Source organism: Palaemon carinicauda, chromosome 29 (assembly GCF_036898095.1).
Source record: "Palaemon carinicauda isolate YSFRI2023 chromosome 29, ASM3689809v2, whole genome shotgun sequence".
NCBI lineage: Eukaryota > Metazoa > Arthropoda > Malacostraca > Decapoda > Palaemonidae > Palaemon > Palaemon carinicauda.
The window spans coordinates 96668708-96683740 of NC_090753.1; the positions used below are offsets into that span (position 1 = coordinate 96668708).

General features: G+C 39.2%; 2 protein-coding genes across 2 annotated transcripts in view; one reads left to right on the forward strand and one right to left on the reverse strand.

Annotated features, from left to right (window-relative positions):
- Nucleotides 1–15033, forward strand: part of LOC137622382 (COMM domain-containing protein 4) — a 140544-nt gene that overhangs the window by 4082 nt on the left and 121429 nt on the right. The window lies entirely within an intron of this gene.
- Nucleotides 1786–9110, reverse strand: LOC137622876 (uncharacterized). Its single transcript, XM_068353446.1, is given in 3 exon segments — nucleotides 1786–2609; nucleotides 2611–4752; nucleotides 8999–9110. Coding segments are annotated over 3 exon segments (2457 nt in total). The 5' UTR covers nucleotides 9077–9110; the 3' UTR covers nucleotides 1786–2372.

Genomic DNA, 15033 nt, shown 5'->3' on the forward strand with positions numbered 1-15033 from the left:
TACACCCAGGCATGCCTAGCCAGGATGCGCTTCACCTAGACACTCCTCGGCTATACATCATTATGTAAAGGAGCGCTACACCCATGCGCTAGCCAGGATGCGATTCACCTAGATGCTCCTTGGCTAGACATCCTCAATTAAATGAGCGCTACATCCCAGTGCGTCTAGCTAAGATGTGCTCCACCTAGACGCTCCTCGGCCAGATATGGTCAATTAAAGGAGCGCTACACCCATGCGCACCTAGCCAGCATGTGCTTCAAGTAGACATTCCTCAGCTAGACATCATCAATTAAAGGAGCGCTACACCCAATCGCGCCTAGCCAGGATGCACTGAACTTAGACGCTTCTTGACTAGACATCGTCAACTGAAGGAGCGTTACACCCAGGCATGCCTAGCCAGGATGCGCTTCACCTAGACACTCCTCGGCCATACATCATTATGTAAAGGAGCGCTACACCCATGCGCTAGCCAGGATGCGATTCACCTAGATGCTCCTTGGCTAGACATCCTCAATTAAATGAGCGCTACATCTCAGTGCGTCTAGCTAAGATGTGCTCCACCTAGACGTTCCTCGGCTAGACATCGTCAATTAAAGGAGCGCTACACCCAGGAGTGCCTAGCCAGGATGCGTTTCACCTAGACACTCCTTAGCTAGACATCGTCAATTAAAGGAGTGCTGCAGCCAGGTGCACCTAGTCGGGATGTGTTTCACCTATACGCTCCTTGGTTAGATATCGTCAATTAAAGGAGCACTACACCCAGTCACACTTAGCCAGGATGCGCTTCACGTAGACACCCCTTTTTTTCTCAGATTTCTGTCTTTTTTTATCAAGAACTTCTACTAGTCCATCAAATTGTATTTTCTAAAAAATCTAGCTTTAACTAAAAAAACCAATAGTATTATATATATTATTGAAGTATAGCATTCAAGCTTAATTCCGTATAGGTGTAGCCCAGTGCTACAAATTTATTCAAATTTCTCAAAATCTGTCTGGAAATTCCCTTTCAAGTGGATAAATTTCTACCCTAACAATACTAATTTAAACTGATTTCACACCATCTGTAGCCTATACTGATTCTCTCTCTCTCTCTCTCTCTCTCTCTCTCTCTCTCTCTCTCTCTCTCTCTCTCTCTCTCTCTCTCTCTCTCTAAAAGCTGCTACTTCAACAGGTAATCACTTGCTACGTTTTGAAGTAGCATGTGCATTTGAACCAAGATTACCTGGTCACAACTGACTCTTCTGTTGATTTTAAAACTGACCCTTCTGTTGATGGTTTTAAAACTGACTATTTTGTAGATGATTTTAAAAAGGAGTTTAAAACTGATTTTCTGTGATGCTTTCAAAATTGACTTTCTGTGATGCTTTTAAAATTGACTTATTTTGATAGTTTTAAAACTGACTCTTCTGTTGATTATTTTAGAATTGACCTCTGTTTATGATTTTAAAGATTATTTCAAAACTGACTTTTATGTTGATGATTTTAAAACTGACTTCTGTGATAATTTTAAAACTGACTTCTGTTGATAATTTTAAAACAGAATCTTTTGTTGATTTAAGAAAGGATTTTAGAATTGTCTCATCTGTTGATGATTTTAAAAATGATTTTAAAACTGACCTTTTTGTTGATGATTCTAGAACTGACTCTTCTGTTAATGAATTACAGACAAGGTAATTTATAAAACTAAGAGAAAAGTTGGAGTTTACCAGCATTAACTTTCACACAAACTTTTTTTTTTTTAAAGAAATAGTGAATTATTTGATGAATGAAAAGCTCATTTCCCTTTTTTACTATTTTATTTATTAGTGAAATGCTCAGGTCATCCTAACTCCTCCAGCCCTAGTGATGTTAGGAATTCCAGATCACATGGTCACCTCTCTGTTTAGGTCACTGCTGTTTTTAGGCACTGTGCATTCATGGGTCATTTAGAATCTTGATTAAAACGCGATTTTGAAATTGTATGTTATAAATTATATTTTCTTCAGATATAACATTTCTAAAGACTATCAAGAGAGTATCATGGCTCAACCAGTTCATCATATTTCCATAGCATTTTGCCTGTAAGAGAACAAACTTTCGTACATTTTTTGGCATATGCTAAAGATTGCTTATACAAAGTCTATATATATTTAAATACAGCAAAGTTTGGGGGTCCATCTTTAGTTTTGTATGTGATTTTAACATGTATCCAATATATGTTCTGCAAAAACATCCCAGGCAAGTGACCTAATGATAGTGACTCTTTGGAACACTGTTCAACACTTTTCCCATACACACATTGTAAAAATCTTATTATAAACTAAATGATAATCTTATAAACTTTGAAGTGAAATAGTGAGTAAGATGTCCAACATAATGACTTGATGTGGGGACTATCCTCTCAGAGCAACAAATCCTTTACCATATGAGTCATCACTTTGCTTCTGTATAACCGCCGGGGCCATAGAGGACGGGGTACCTTTTTTGTCGCGAAGTCGTTGTGTATTCCCAGAGTTATCTTTATCTTTTTGTTCCATGAGGGCCTCCCAGACATAGGTCATGAGATTATCATTGTCCCTTTCTTGTAGAGTCTGTAGCCTTTTGCCTCTTGAGGTCCAGAAGTTTTTTTTTTCCTCGGGCGATCCAGAATAAGTTTTCGTTGTCGTCTTCGGGATCGCTCTTTCGTCCCCTGGCAACCCAGAAGGGATTGTCTAATCCAGTTCTTTTGCCTCTGGCAACCCAAAATGGATTAGGGGTCTCGAGATCCTTTTTCCCCCGGGTTATCCAGTAAGGATTAGTCACCTCATCTTTTTTACCTGTTCTAACCCAAAACTGGTTAGTCTCGCTTGGCTGTTCGTCAGTAGAGCTAGATTTTTTCCCTCTAGCTATCCAGAAAGGGTTTGAATCCTGCTTCTTCCCTCGTGCAACCCAGTATGGTGTTTGATCTTTAGTTTTGTCCAGAGCAAGCCAGATTGGGTCGTGATTGCTTTCTTTTTTCCCCCGCGCAATCCAGAAAGATGCTTGGTCAGTGTCCTTCTTTCCTCGTGCAACCCAGAATGGCGTCTGGATGTTATCTTTTTTCCCGCGTGCAATCCAAAATGGCGTTTGGTCTTCTTTCTTTTCTCCCAAGGAATTCAAAAACTGAATTTGACTGTCTTTCTTTCCTCTTGCAACCCAGAATGGTTGTTGGTCAGTTTCCTTCTTGCCACGTGTTATCCAATATGGGGTTTGGGCGTCTTTTTTCCCTCTTGCAACCCAAAATGGGGTAATATTTTCTTTTTTCCCTCTTGCAATCCAAAATGGCGTTTGGTCATCCTTTTTTCCACGGGAGATCCAAAATGGCGTCTGATTATCTTTCTTTCCTCTTGCTATCCAAAATGGTGGTTCGTCATTTTCCTTCTTTCCTCTTGCAATCCAAAATGGCATCTGGTTGGTTTCTTTCTTTCCTCTAGCAATCCAAAATGGTGTCTGGTCGTCTTTTTTTCCTCTTGCCACCCAAAATGGGGTTTGATAAGCATTCCTTTTCTCTTTTAACTCTGAGTAAAGGGAATCTTCGTCTTTTTTACCTCTTGCAACCCAAAAGGGAGTTCCGTCACCGGCCTTTTTGTCTTGTGTCTGTCGGGTATTTTCTGTGTCCTTCTTCCCTCTGGCAATCCAGAAAGGACTGTTTTGCTCAAGTTCTTTTTTCCCACGGTTTACCCAAAATGGATGGGTAATGCTGTCCTTTTTACCTCGTGTCACCCAGAATGTATTATTTTCAGTTCTTCTTCCTCTGTTGACCCAGAATTTGGAATTTGTATCCATGTCTTGGGAATCCTTCTTACCACGACTGACCCAGAATGGACCCTTGTCTTCACTCTCTCCCAACATGCCATCTTCTAACTGGTTATTGAATCTTTCCATTTTTTCATCACCTGGGACTCTTTTGCCTAAAGTGAAAGGATTAGATCCCCAGTACCCATCGGACACCAAGGGTCTTTTTCCCCTTGCAATCCAGTATGGGCCAGTATGGTCAGCATCTTTCTTTCCCCGCATCACCCAAAAGGGCCCAGAATTTTCTTTCTTCCCTCTAGACACCCAGAATGGAGTTTCATCATTTCTTTTGCCCCAGAAACTTTGATTAGATTCCCATCCAGAGATAGCGTTTGAATGGTGTGTCTTAGAAGTACTAGCAGTGTCGTCAAGGACTTCTGGTATTGACATGCCACTGAGAGGTGTTTTGCCCCACACATTTTGATTTGACCCCCAGTAGAATGGGATGTAATCACTAATTCCTTTCTTGCTGCGTGATGTCCAGCCTCCCTCAGTGAGATCAAAATCATCCTCATCATCTTCAGCAGCGTCGTTGTCGGGGCCAAGCAAAACGTCGTCCTCATAACTTTCACCAGTTTCTGCATCGTGTCTATCCTTTTCTGCATCTTCTCTATCGCCAGAATAAGTATTTTCTGAGGATGTTTCACCTGGTTGATTGCTGGCTGTGGCTTCAGAAGGATTTTTCTGCTGCTCTTGTTGTTCCCATCTCATGTCCTGATCGTGGTGGTCGGTGATGACATCATCATCATCATCCGGCCTCTTTCCCCTCATTGCCCAGAAGGAGTCTTCATTTCTACCGGAGGAGAGTGAGGGGAGGCCTAGAGATGAGGGCGATCTGGCTGGTCTGGTAGCTTCCGTAGCATCTTTTGGCAGATGGAGGGCTTTAAGATTGCCCTTCTGGAATGGGGCGCTTCTAAGACTGACCTCCCTTACGTAGTCCTTCGCCTGATCTTGCTTGTCCTGTAGGATTAAGAAAGAGAAATGAGATGTAGGATGCAGATTTGAGTAATTTATTATGGTTATATGATAAGATTATGGTTATATTGGTAGATGGTCTTTTTGTCCAATGTCACTTCGTCCAACGTCACTTAGTCCACAGTTCCTTCCTGTTCGTAATACTAGGCATGCAGTTCATTCTAATAGTCAAGCCTTCTCCATCATGAACCTTAATACTACACAGTACTCTAGAAGTTTAATTCCAGCTGTGACCAATTTGTGGAATGATCTTCCTAATCGGGTAATTGAATCGGTAGAACTTCAAAAGTTCAAACTTGCAGCAAATGTTTTAATGTTGAACAGGTTGACATAAGTCTTTTTATAGCTAATATATGAAATAACAGTTTTGATGATGTTACTATTTTTAAAATATTTCATCTTAATTGTTCCTTATTTCACATATCGTTTATTTATGTCCTTATTTCGTTTCTCCACTGGGATATTATTCCCTGTTGTATCCCTTGGTCTTATAGCATCTTGTTTTTTCAACTAATAATAATAATAATAATAATAATAATAATAATAATAATAATAATAATAATAATAATAATAATAATAATAATAATAACATTTTAGTCCTATGTCTTTTCGCCTGATGAGTATTTTGTCCAACGACTTTTGATCCAATTTTAAGGGAATGTTTTACAAAAACGAATTTAGTTTTTCAGTTTCTGAATTTTCCCTTCCCGAAATGGCACAGTTCTTACAATCAACCAGGAATAAAAGAAAAGTAGTAGGTAAAGCTAATTATATCTGCCTTTTTTTTATTAAAGTGATATGAAACTTGGAAAAGAATACGAAGTGAGAAAAGGCGGTTGTGTTTAGTACAGATTCACATGGCATTGTCCTGCTCGATAGGGCAATGTTACTGTCCCTTGCCTCTGCCATTCATAAACGTCCTTTAAACCTTTAATACCTATCACGTAGGCCTTCATTGCATACACTTGAATGTATAAACTTAAACTGCATGTTATGGGTGTCGCCATACATGTACTTGAGTACATCGACAATTTCGATGTACAAAGTTATACAAAACAACGAATAAATGTAAATCTTGGTAAATGTGTGCAGTTGTTCATGTACAAGAAAATAAGCTAACCTAATCACTATCATCTGCTTTTCACTGCACGACAAAAGCCTCAGACGCGTTCGTTTATGGTCTTTCTATGCCAGTCTATTTCCGCAAAATTTCTTAGTTCGTCAGTCCATCGCGTTCTCCTCCTTCCCCTGCTTCTTTTATAATCTCTAGGGACCCATTTTGTTATTCTTAATGCCCATATATTGTCTGTCATTCTCATTATATGTCCTGTCCGTGTCCATTTGTTTTTTCCTACAAGTTGTTAGAATATCCTCTACTTTAGTTTGCTCTCGTATCCATGTTGCTCTTTTTCTGTCTCAGTGTCATTCACATACATACAGACAGATATACATAATTCTGATATATAAAGCTGTACTAAACAATGAATAAACATAAGGTCTTATAAAAATCCTCATTGTTCATTTACAAGTAAATGAATAATCTAACATACATATAACATTAAATGCATTCGTTTCTACTCCACTGCAGGACAAAGGCCCCAGGCAAGTCCTTATTCATGTCTGGGGTTTGGCAATAGCGGATTGGTAATGGTAGGAGACTTTCGCCTGATCGCTCACAGGAAACCAACTTAATATGGGTGTGACCCTGACTAGTACAGCTTTGCTGACCACGGCGATTCGCAAACCCTTTTACCACGTTAAGGTATCCCCAGGCAGAAAGGATCAGTTGTTTATGTATAAGTAAATAATCATACATACATACTTACATACATACATACATACATACATACATACTCATTCACTCACTTACAAAATGATGACCCAATCAATACACAAACAGATCGCGTTCTGACAAAGTCTTCGCCCCCAAACCAGCCCAGTAAAATGTCCCTCATCTTTTAACCTTTATGCGAGTTCTTACGGTTTGAAAAACGTCCTCACTTCCCCCCGAGATGGAAATCGCAACGCGGGTAAGAAATGGCACACTCGCGAGTTTCAATTGCCATTCATTGCCATGCAAATGTTGAAAGACGTTTTACTGCGTTGCAAGACAGACAGTCGGTCATAAGGTATTGCATCTGCATAGATTTACTGTACATGGTGCGTTGCTTGACGTTAAATGTTGGTCATTTGGGATAGATGGGAAAAGTTTTAGGGTGGGGTCTCTCTCTCTCTCTCTCTCTCTCTCTCTCTCTCTCTCTCTCTCTCTCTCTCTCTCTCTCTCTCTCTCTCTCTTTGTATGTACAGTATATGCATGTGTATCTTCTCTCTCTCTCTCTCTCTCTCTCTCTCTCTCTCTCTCTCTCTCTCTCTCTCTATATATATATATATATATATATATATATATATATATATATATATATTAGAGATAGGGATAAAATATTTTTCAGGTACGTATATATATTAGGATTTAAGAGAAGCATTATATGTGCATATGCATTGAGAGAGAGAGAGAGAGAGAGAGAGAGAGAGAGAGAGAGAGATGGGAGGGGCGTTAGAATTTTATGAATGAAACTCCGGGCAAAAAGAATGTCCATTGACGTCGGAAACTGGGAATTGGATTTTTGCCATAAACTCAAGAATGTTCAGGAGGAGGATGAGAAATATTCTGAAACTTTCTATTAAAGGAAAGGTAAAAGAGGCTAAGGTAGGTAAAAAGATAGGTAGATAGGTAGGTGGGGAGCTCTTTGGGGAAGACGCTAAGGTAGGTAAACAAATAGGTAGATATTTTGCAAGTCACTAAGGTAGGTGAAAAAATAGGTAAATGGGTAGGTCAATAGATCCTTTGCCAAAATAGCAGTGGACAGTTATTAGCAACATGGGTTATCATGCAAAGAACATTGTCTTTATTAGCAATCTCGTATACTTTTGGTCTCTTTTAGCCGCACACACACAAACACACACACACATATATATATAATATATATAATATGTATATAATATATATATATATATAATATATATATATATAATATATATATATATATATATATATAGGCCTATATATATATATATATATATATAGGCCTATATATATATATATATATATATATATATATATATATAGGCCTATATATATATATATATATATATATATATATATATATATATATATATATATGTGTGTGTGTGTGTGTGTGTGTGTGTGTGTGTACAAGAACAACAACAACAAATGCTACGTTTCTAGTCCACTGAAAGACAAAGGCCTCAGACATGTCCTTAGTTTTGTCTGGAGTTTGGGCATTTTCGTCACCATGCTGGCCAGTGCAGATTGGTGATAGTGAGAGAATTTGATCTGATTGCTCACAGCAAACCAACCCGGTATGGGTGTTCTTGACTAGTACAGCTTTGCTGATCATGGCGATACACAAACTCTTTCACCACGTTAAGAATACTACTACTACTACTACTACTACTGCTACTACTACTACTGCTACTACTACTACTACTAATAATAATAATAATGTTTCAGTAGATCATCGGGATTAAATAATTTTGCCGAGTTAATGATTGAGGCTTTAAGCAAATAGTTTTCTATCTACACAACAAATCATTATTTATTCAAGATTTTAAACCTAAATCCTTGTCGCCTGTCTCCCTTTTGTCTGACATTGTCTTCATATCTCGCATTGACTTGATCTTTAAATGACTTTAAATATGTCTTAACCTTTTTTATGAAATATGTTTATGATTTTAAAAAGTCCCCCTCACCATTTTTGTCTGAAACTTTACCTTACTTGACCTTCTCTCTTATCGTTTCGTTGATATTTTCATATGATGTCGAGAAGTAGAGAACAAAACAGTGTCTCGTCTGATGTGTATTTGCGCTTTGCAATGACACCGAGAAGTAGAGAACAAAACAGTATCTCACCTGATGTGTATTTGCGCGTCGTGATGATGCCGAAAAGTACAGAACAAAACAGTATTTCACCTGATGTGTATTTGCGCATTGTAATGACGCCGATAAGTAAAGAACCAAACAGTATCTCGCCTGTTGTGTATTTGCGCATCGTAATGACGCCGAGACGTACAAAACAAAACAGTATCTCACCTGATGTGTATTTGTGCATCGTAGTGACTCCGAGAAGTACAGAATAAAACAGTATACTACCTGATGTGTATTTGCACATGGCAATGACGCCGAGACGTATAGATCAAAACAGTATCTCACCTGATGTGTATTTGCGCAAATTGTAACGACGCCGAGGAGGAGTACAGAACCGCCGACATTCCACAGGCTGATGGACATCGCTTACCGGCTTGTCTCTCGGCCACCACCCCTGCAGGAGACGAGAAGGAACAGGGTCAGCAGAGAAAATGGAAACCCTTGTTGATGAGATAATTTGTGAGGGTGAGAGGATGGGAGAGGGAGGAGTCAGAGAATGGGTGAGGCACTGAATTTACAAGGACCACTTCTAACGTTCTAGAGGAAGAGGTTTTCATTTCAGTGAAAGTGTTGATGAGCCGACCCTCCTTTATGGGATAAATGATTGACATGGAATCTGTATAAGATAGAAATATAAATTCTGCAAAGATTAGTGTTATTGTTATTAGGTTATCGTTATCTCTATGGTACACCACAAATAAGAAAAGTTGAAATAATGTTGAAATAATCCAAGATGCTCGAATGAGTTTAGTATAAGTGATAATATCAAGATTGGTTATTCGTTTAGAGTGATGTTGACTGGTTGGTGAAAAGAGTGGGCTAGGCATTTCTTGTATTCATTAAATAGATGGATACGGCAGTGACTACAGTCTTGGAACTTTATGAAGCCACCCTTTTATTAGGCGAAATAAAACCTTAAACAGCTTATTGGGTGAAGTCTCTCTTTTGAACGAGAGAGAGAGAGAGAGAGAGAGAGAGAGAGAGAGAGAGAGAGAGAGAGAGAGAGAGAGAGAGAGAGAGAGAAAACACGAAGAATAATTTTTCGATTAAAATAAATTGTATGTCTAGACTAACCAATCCCTATTGAGCGAAGACACTTTATTGTGTGTGCGTGCGAGAGAGAGAGAGAGAGAGAGAGAGAGAGAGAGAGAGAGAGAGAGAGAGAGAGAGAAAAAACGAAGAATGATTTTGAGATTAAAAAAAGTGTATCTCTAGACTAACCAATCTCTATTGAGCGAAGACTTTATTGTGTGAGAGAGAGAGAGAGAGAGAGAGAGAGAGAGAGAGAGAGAGAGAGAGAGAGAGAGAGAAAACGAAGAATGATTTTGAGATTAAAAAAAGTGTATCTCTAGACTAACCAATCTCTATTGAGCGAAGACTCTTTATTGAGAGAGAGAGAGAGAGAGAGAGAGAGAGAGAGAGAGAGAGAGAGAGAGAGAGAGAGAAAACGAAGAATGATTTTGAGATTAAAAAAAGTGTATCTCTAGACTAACCAATCTCTATTGAGCGAAGACTCTTTATTGAGAGAGAGAGAGAGAGAGAGAGAGAGAGAGAGAGAGAGAGAGAGAGAGAGAAAACGAAGAATGATTTTGAGATTAAAAAGGTGTATGTCTAGACTAACCAATCTCTATTGAGCGAAGACTCTTTATTGAGAGAGAGAGAGAGAGAGAGAGAGAGAGAGAGAGAGGAGAGAGAGAGAGAGAGAGAGAGAGAGAGGGAACACTGTGGCTTATTGACCGCTAGAGCATCATCTGATCAGTTTGTTTTCCAAGTCTTGCTCCAACTTCAGGGAACTTTTCAACTGCTTCATTAAGTTTAGTTCGTTAGTCTTTTGTTTCCATCTAGGGGGTTTGGGGGAAGGGGGGGGGGGCTTGGAGGAAGTATTATTTCTTTGCCCTTATAGTAAAGGAGTTATTGATACTAACTTTAGAAATATAGTTATGTCTTCGATTTATATCGAGGGATTCTCTTGCTAACGAGTCTATTTTGGTGGTCAGTATTGTTTTACAGAGCTTTTATTTCATTTGTTGTTTTCGTTATTTAGTTTTTTCAAGTGTTTTTATTATTAACCTAAAATTAATTATCAAAGTACTGTAATTCTAATTGCATTCTAATGACAGTTACATATAGTGAATTCAGTTATTAGCAGTATTTTAATTATTTAATTTATTTTTCTTGTAATTATTGATGTGTTTTGTTATCATGAGTATGTTCTAATGCATTTGATCGGCTTGTGGTGGCTGATGTGGTAACGTCCCTGACTGGTGAACGCCAGACTGGGGTTCGAGCCCCACTCAAACTCGTTAGTTCCTTTGGCTGATGCAACCTCACCATCCTTGTGAGCTAAGGGTTGAGGGATTGGGGGAGCTTATAAGTCTATCTGCCGACTCACCAGCAGCCATTGCCTGGCCCTCCTTTGTCCTAGCTTGGGTGGAGAGGAGGCTTGGGATGCTGATCATATGTATATATGGTCAGCCTCTAGGGCATTGTCCTACTCGATAGGGTATTGTCACTATCCCTTGCCCCTGCCATTCATGAGTGGCCTTTAAACCTTTAAACTCATAAAAAGAATCAAAAGATTGTTAAGGTTTACACTCCACTCGCATGAGAGAGAGAGAGAGAGAGAGAGAGAGAGAGAGAGAGAGAGGAGAGAGAGAGAGAGAGAGAGATAAATATGCAAATGAAAACAGCAGAAAATTGGGAAACGTCTACACTCCTATATCTCATGCCACCTTTGCGTGTTTGTGCGTGTGTGCGTGTGTTTTGAGTTGCGCCGCTGTGTTTTGAATTAGTTTTCCTCTGGATCTGGTGAAGTAGAGAAGAAAGATGATGCTGTTTACGTTTTAAGACCGATGGGATTGGAGAAACGTTTGGGGGGTAAACGTTTTGGTTTTAATTATTTATTGGGTGTGTTGGGGGACGTCTGAGGGTGTGATGCTTTGGATAGGTGTATGTATGCATGTACTATCATAATCATACACATACACATACACACACACATATATATATATATATATATATATATATATTATATATATATATATTATATATATATATATATATATATATATATATATATATATATATATATATAGTATGTGTGTATGTATATATGTATGTGTGTAGCAATAAATATAACCTTTCTAGTCCACTACAGAACAAAGGCCTCAGATAGGCCAATTCATGTCCGGGATTTGGTCAGTCTTTATCACTACCACGCTGGCCAACTGCGGATTGGTGACGTTGGGAGAATTTGGTCTGATCGCTAACAGCAAAACAACCTAGAATTGGGAGTCTGTGACTAATTAGCTTTTCTGATCATGGGGATATATATATATATATATATATATATATATATATATAATATATACACATATATATATGTATATATAATGTATATATATATATAAATATATATATATATATATATATATATATATATATATATATATATATATATATATATATATATATATATATATATGGAGAGTTCTGTTTTCCCAAGAATCGCAGCATAATATTTTTCAACTTGGTGAAATCTATTTCAAGAAAATTATCCTTTGTAAACATATGTTATTTCTAGTGTTCGTGGGAAAAAAATATAATGGTTTTAAAAAAGCTACGGTGCTTCTATTCGGGCGTACTGCAAGCATCACAAAATGATCTTAGAGTGTCTCAGTTTATCTTTATCTTTCTTCTCTCCTGCTATCCATCTCTGTGCTAAATACTGCTCCCCGGCCCCAACGCTAGATCATGGGACCCAAATATTAGAAATCAAATATAAAAAGAAAGCGGTGCCTCTACTTTAGGGGTGACTGACCTAAAAATACCTCGATGTAGTTATATTGACGTCACACCGGTTTTATTTGCCCAAGACGAAATATTGGTCTATACTTCATTGTGACATATCTTGGGCAAACAATTGTTTAGCGTACGACATTGCAAAGGTGTGTTGTCTTTTGTTTTTCCTTTTGTTTGGTCTATTGATTATTCCAGCTTCTTTTTCGTTGCTAGTTTCTTGTTCGTCACCTTTAAAGGTCGCTTATGTGGTGGCCGATGAGGTAACGTCCCTGACTGGTGATCGCCAGATTGGGGTTCGAGTCCCGCTCAGACTCGTTACCTTCTTTAATCGCTGCAACCTCACCACGTTAGCAACCTCACCATCCTTGTGAGCTAAGGTTGATGGGTTTGGGGAAGTATATAGGTCTATCTGCTGAGTCATCAGCAGCCATTGCCTGGCCCTCCTTGGTCCTAGCTTGAGTGAAGAAGGGGCTTTGGCGCTGATCATATGTATATATGGTCAGTCTCTAGGGCATTGTCCTACTCACTACTGGACAGGGCAATGTCACTGTCCCTTTCCCCTGCCATTCATGAGCGACCTTTAAACCTTTAATGGCAGAGGTAAAAGACAGTGACGATGTCTTAGAGATTGACTATATACATATCAGCATCCAAGCCTCCTCTCCACTAGGACCAGGGAGGGCCAGGCAATGGCTGTTGCTGACGCAGTAAGTAGATCTCTATAGGCTCTAGGCTCCAGTGAACACCCTATCCCTAGCCCGCAAGGGTGATGAGGTTGATGACACTAAAAGAAACTATTGAACTTGAACAGATCTCGAACTCCAGTCCAGTAGATGGCCAGGAAGGGACCTTTCCAATAGGCCATAACAGCCCCGAATATTTATGGTTCCTTTGCTTCTATTTTCGTCCACCGAAAATAGGAATCTTTATTGTGGTCCCATTCAGAATAAGTGATCGTATGAGGCTCCTTCAAGTGTACCTGGCCATTACAAAAATGACTAACAGCCTCTTCTCTCTCTCTCTCTCTCTCTCTCTCTCTCTCTCTCCTCTCTCTCTCTCTCTCTCTCTCTCTCTCTCTCAATATCAATAGCAGGGAAGCAGTTGGCGTTTTTCTTCTTTTATGCGAGATAAATAAAATGCTGAATTATATCAGTTCTTTTAAACCAAATATTTTTTTTACGAGGTTTCATGCCTCTCTCTCTCTCCTCTCTCTCTCTCTCTCTCTCTCTCTCTCTCTCTCTCTCTCTCTCTCTCTCTCTCTCTCATATGTATAGTTTTAATTATGAAGATAGATTATGACAAATGCATTTAATAAACAGAGTCAGAAACTTCGATATGAAACAGCCCTTATTTGAAATTCTATCTCTCTCTCTCTCTCTCTCTCTCTCTCTCTCTCTCGCTCTCTCTCTCTCGTCGTCAATTCCCACCCAAAATTCCCCTCCCTGGAATATTTTTAATCTTGTGGAAGTGTCAGCCCAGACAAACACACTTGAAAGATCAACCCCAACACAGAATCAACCAACCATCCGGCTGGAAGCACAGACTGTAGAGGGTGGTTCGATATCTTGGTGCCCGAATAACACTTTTGTTCCGCCGTTGGAAAATAAAGTGAATACAGAAGTGAGTAAAAAAAGAGAACGACTAGAATCACACGCTATACCTTTCCCGAATGTCATTTCAAAAATGCGTCAATATCATCGTCACTCTCTCCATGATTGTTGTGGTAAAAACAAAACAAAAAAAATCTCACCCGGTACACTCATTTCGGTAGTTCTGGGATGGGACTTAATAGTTCGGTGTTAAGCAATTTGAATGGGGTCTCTCTCTCTCTCTCTCTCTCTCTCTCTCTCTCTCTCTCTCTCTCTCTCTCTCTCTCTCTCTCTCTCTCTCATTACACTTATTCGTGTATCGGACTCGATTCCACTTCATCATCAACTTAACTTGTAAGTATTTATCTCTTTAAGTACTCCAAATAACTACAAATTGTTTCCACTTAAGACTGCCAAATATTTAACCAAGGAGGACTACCAAATCTTCCCTGCCTGGCAATCGCCGGACTGGGGTTCGAGTTGCGCTCAAGTTTGTTAGTTTCTTGTAGTGTCTGCAACCTCACCATTCTTGTGGGGACCCTATAGGTCTACCTGCCAAGTCACCAGGAGCCATTGCCTGGCATTCCCTGGTCCTGGCTTGATTTGAGGAGGTGGTTTGGTGCTGATCCTATATATATATCTCCAGTCTCTAGGACATTGTCCTGCTAGGGTATTGTCACTGTTCTTTGTCTCTGACATTTATGGACGGCCTTTTTTTTGCTTAGTTAAATTAGGTTTGGTAGGTTAGTTTTAAGTTTCAAGACTGCCAAATCCTTAGCCTGGAAGGACTAAAGCAATTCATCCTTCTTATGGCTGTCAATATATCCTTCCCTGCAGCAGTATCCTAATTGTATGGGCTCTGGATATATCCCTAGAGGATCGGGCCATCCATAACGAACAAAGCTGCATCCTCTGTTTAACATATTTCAG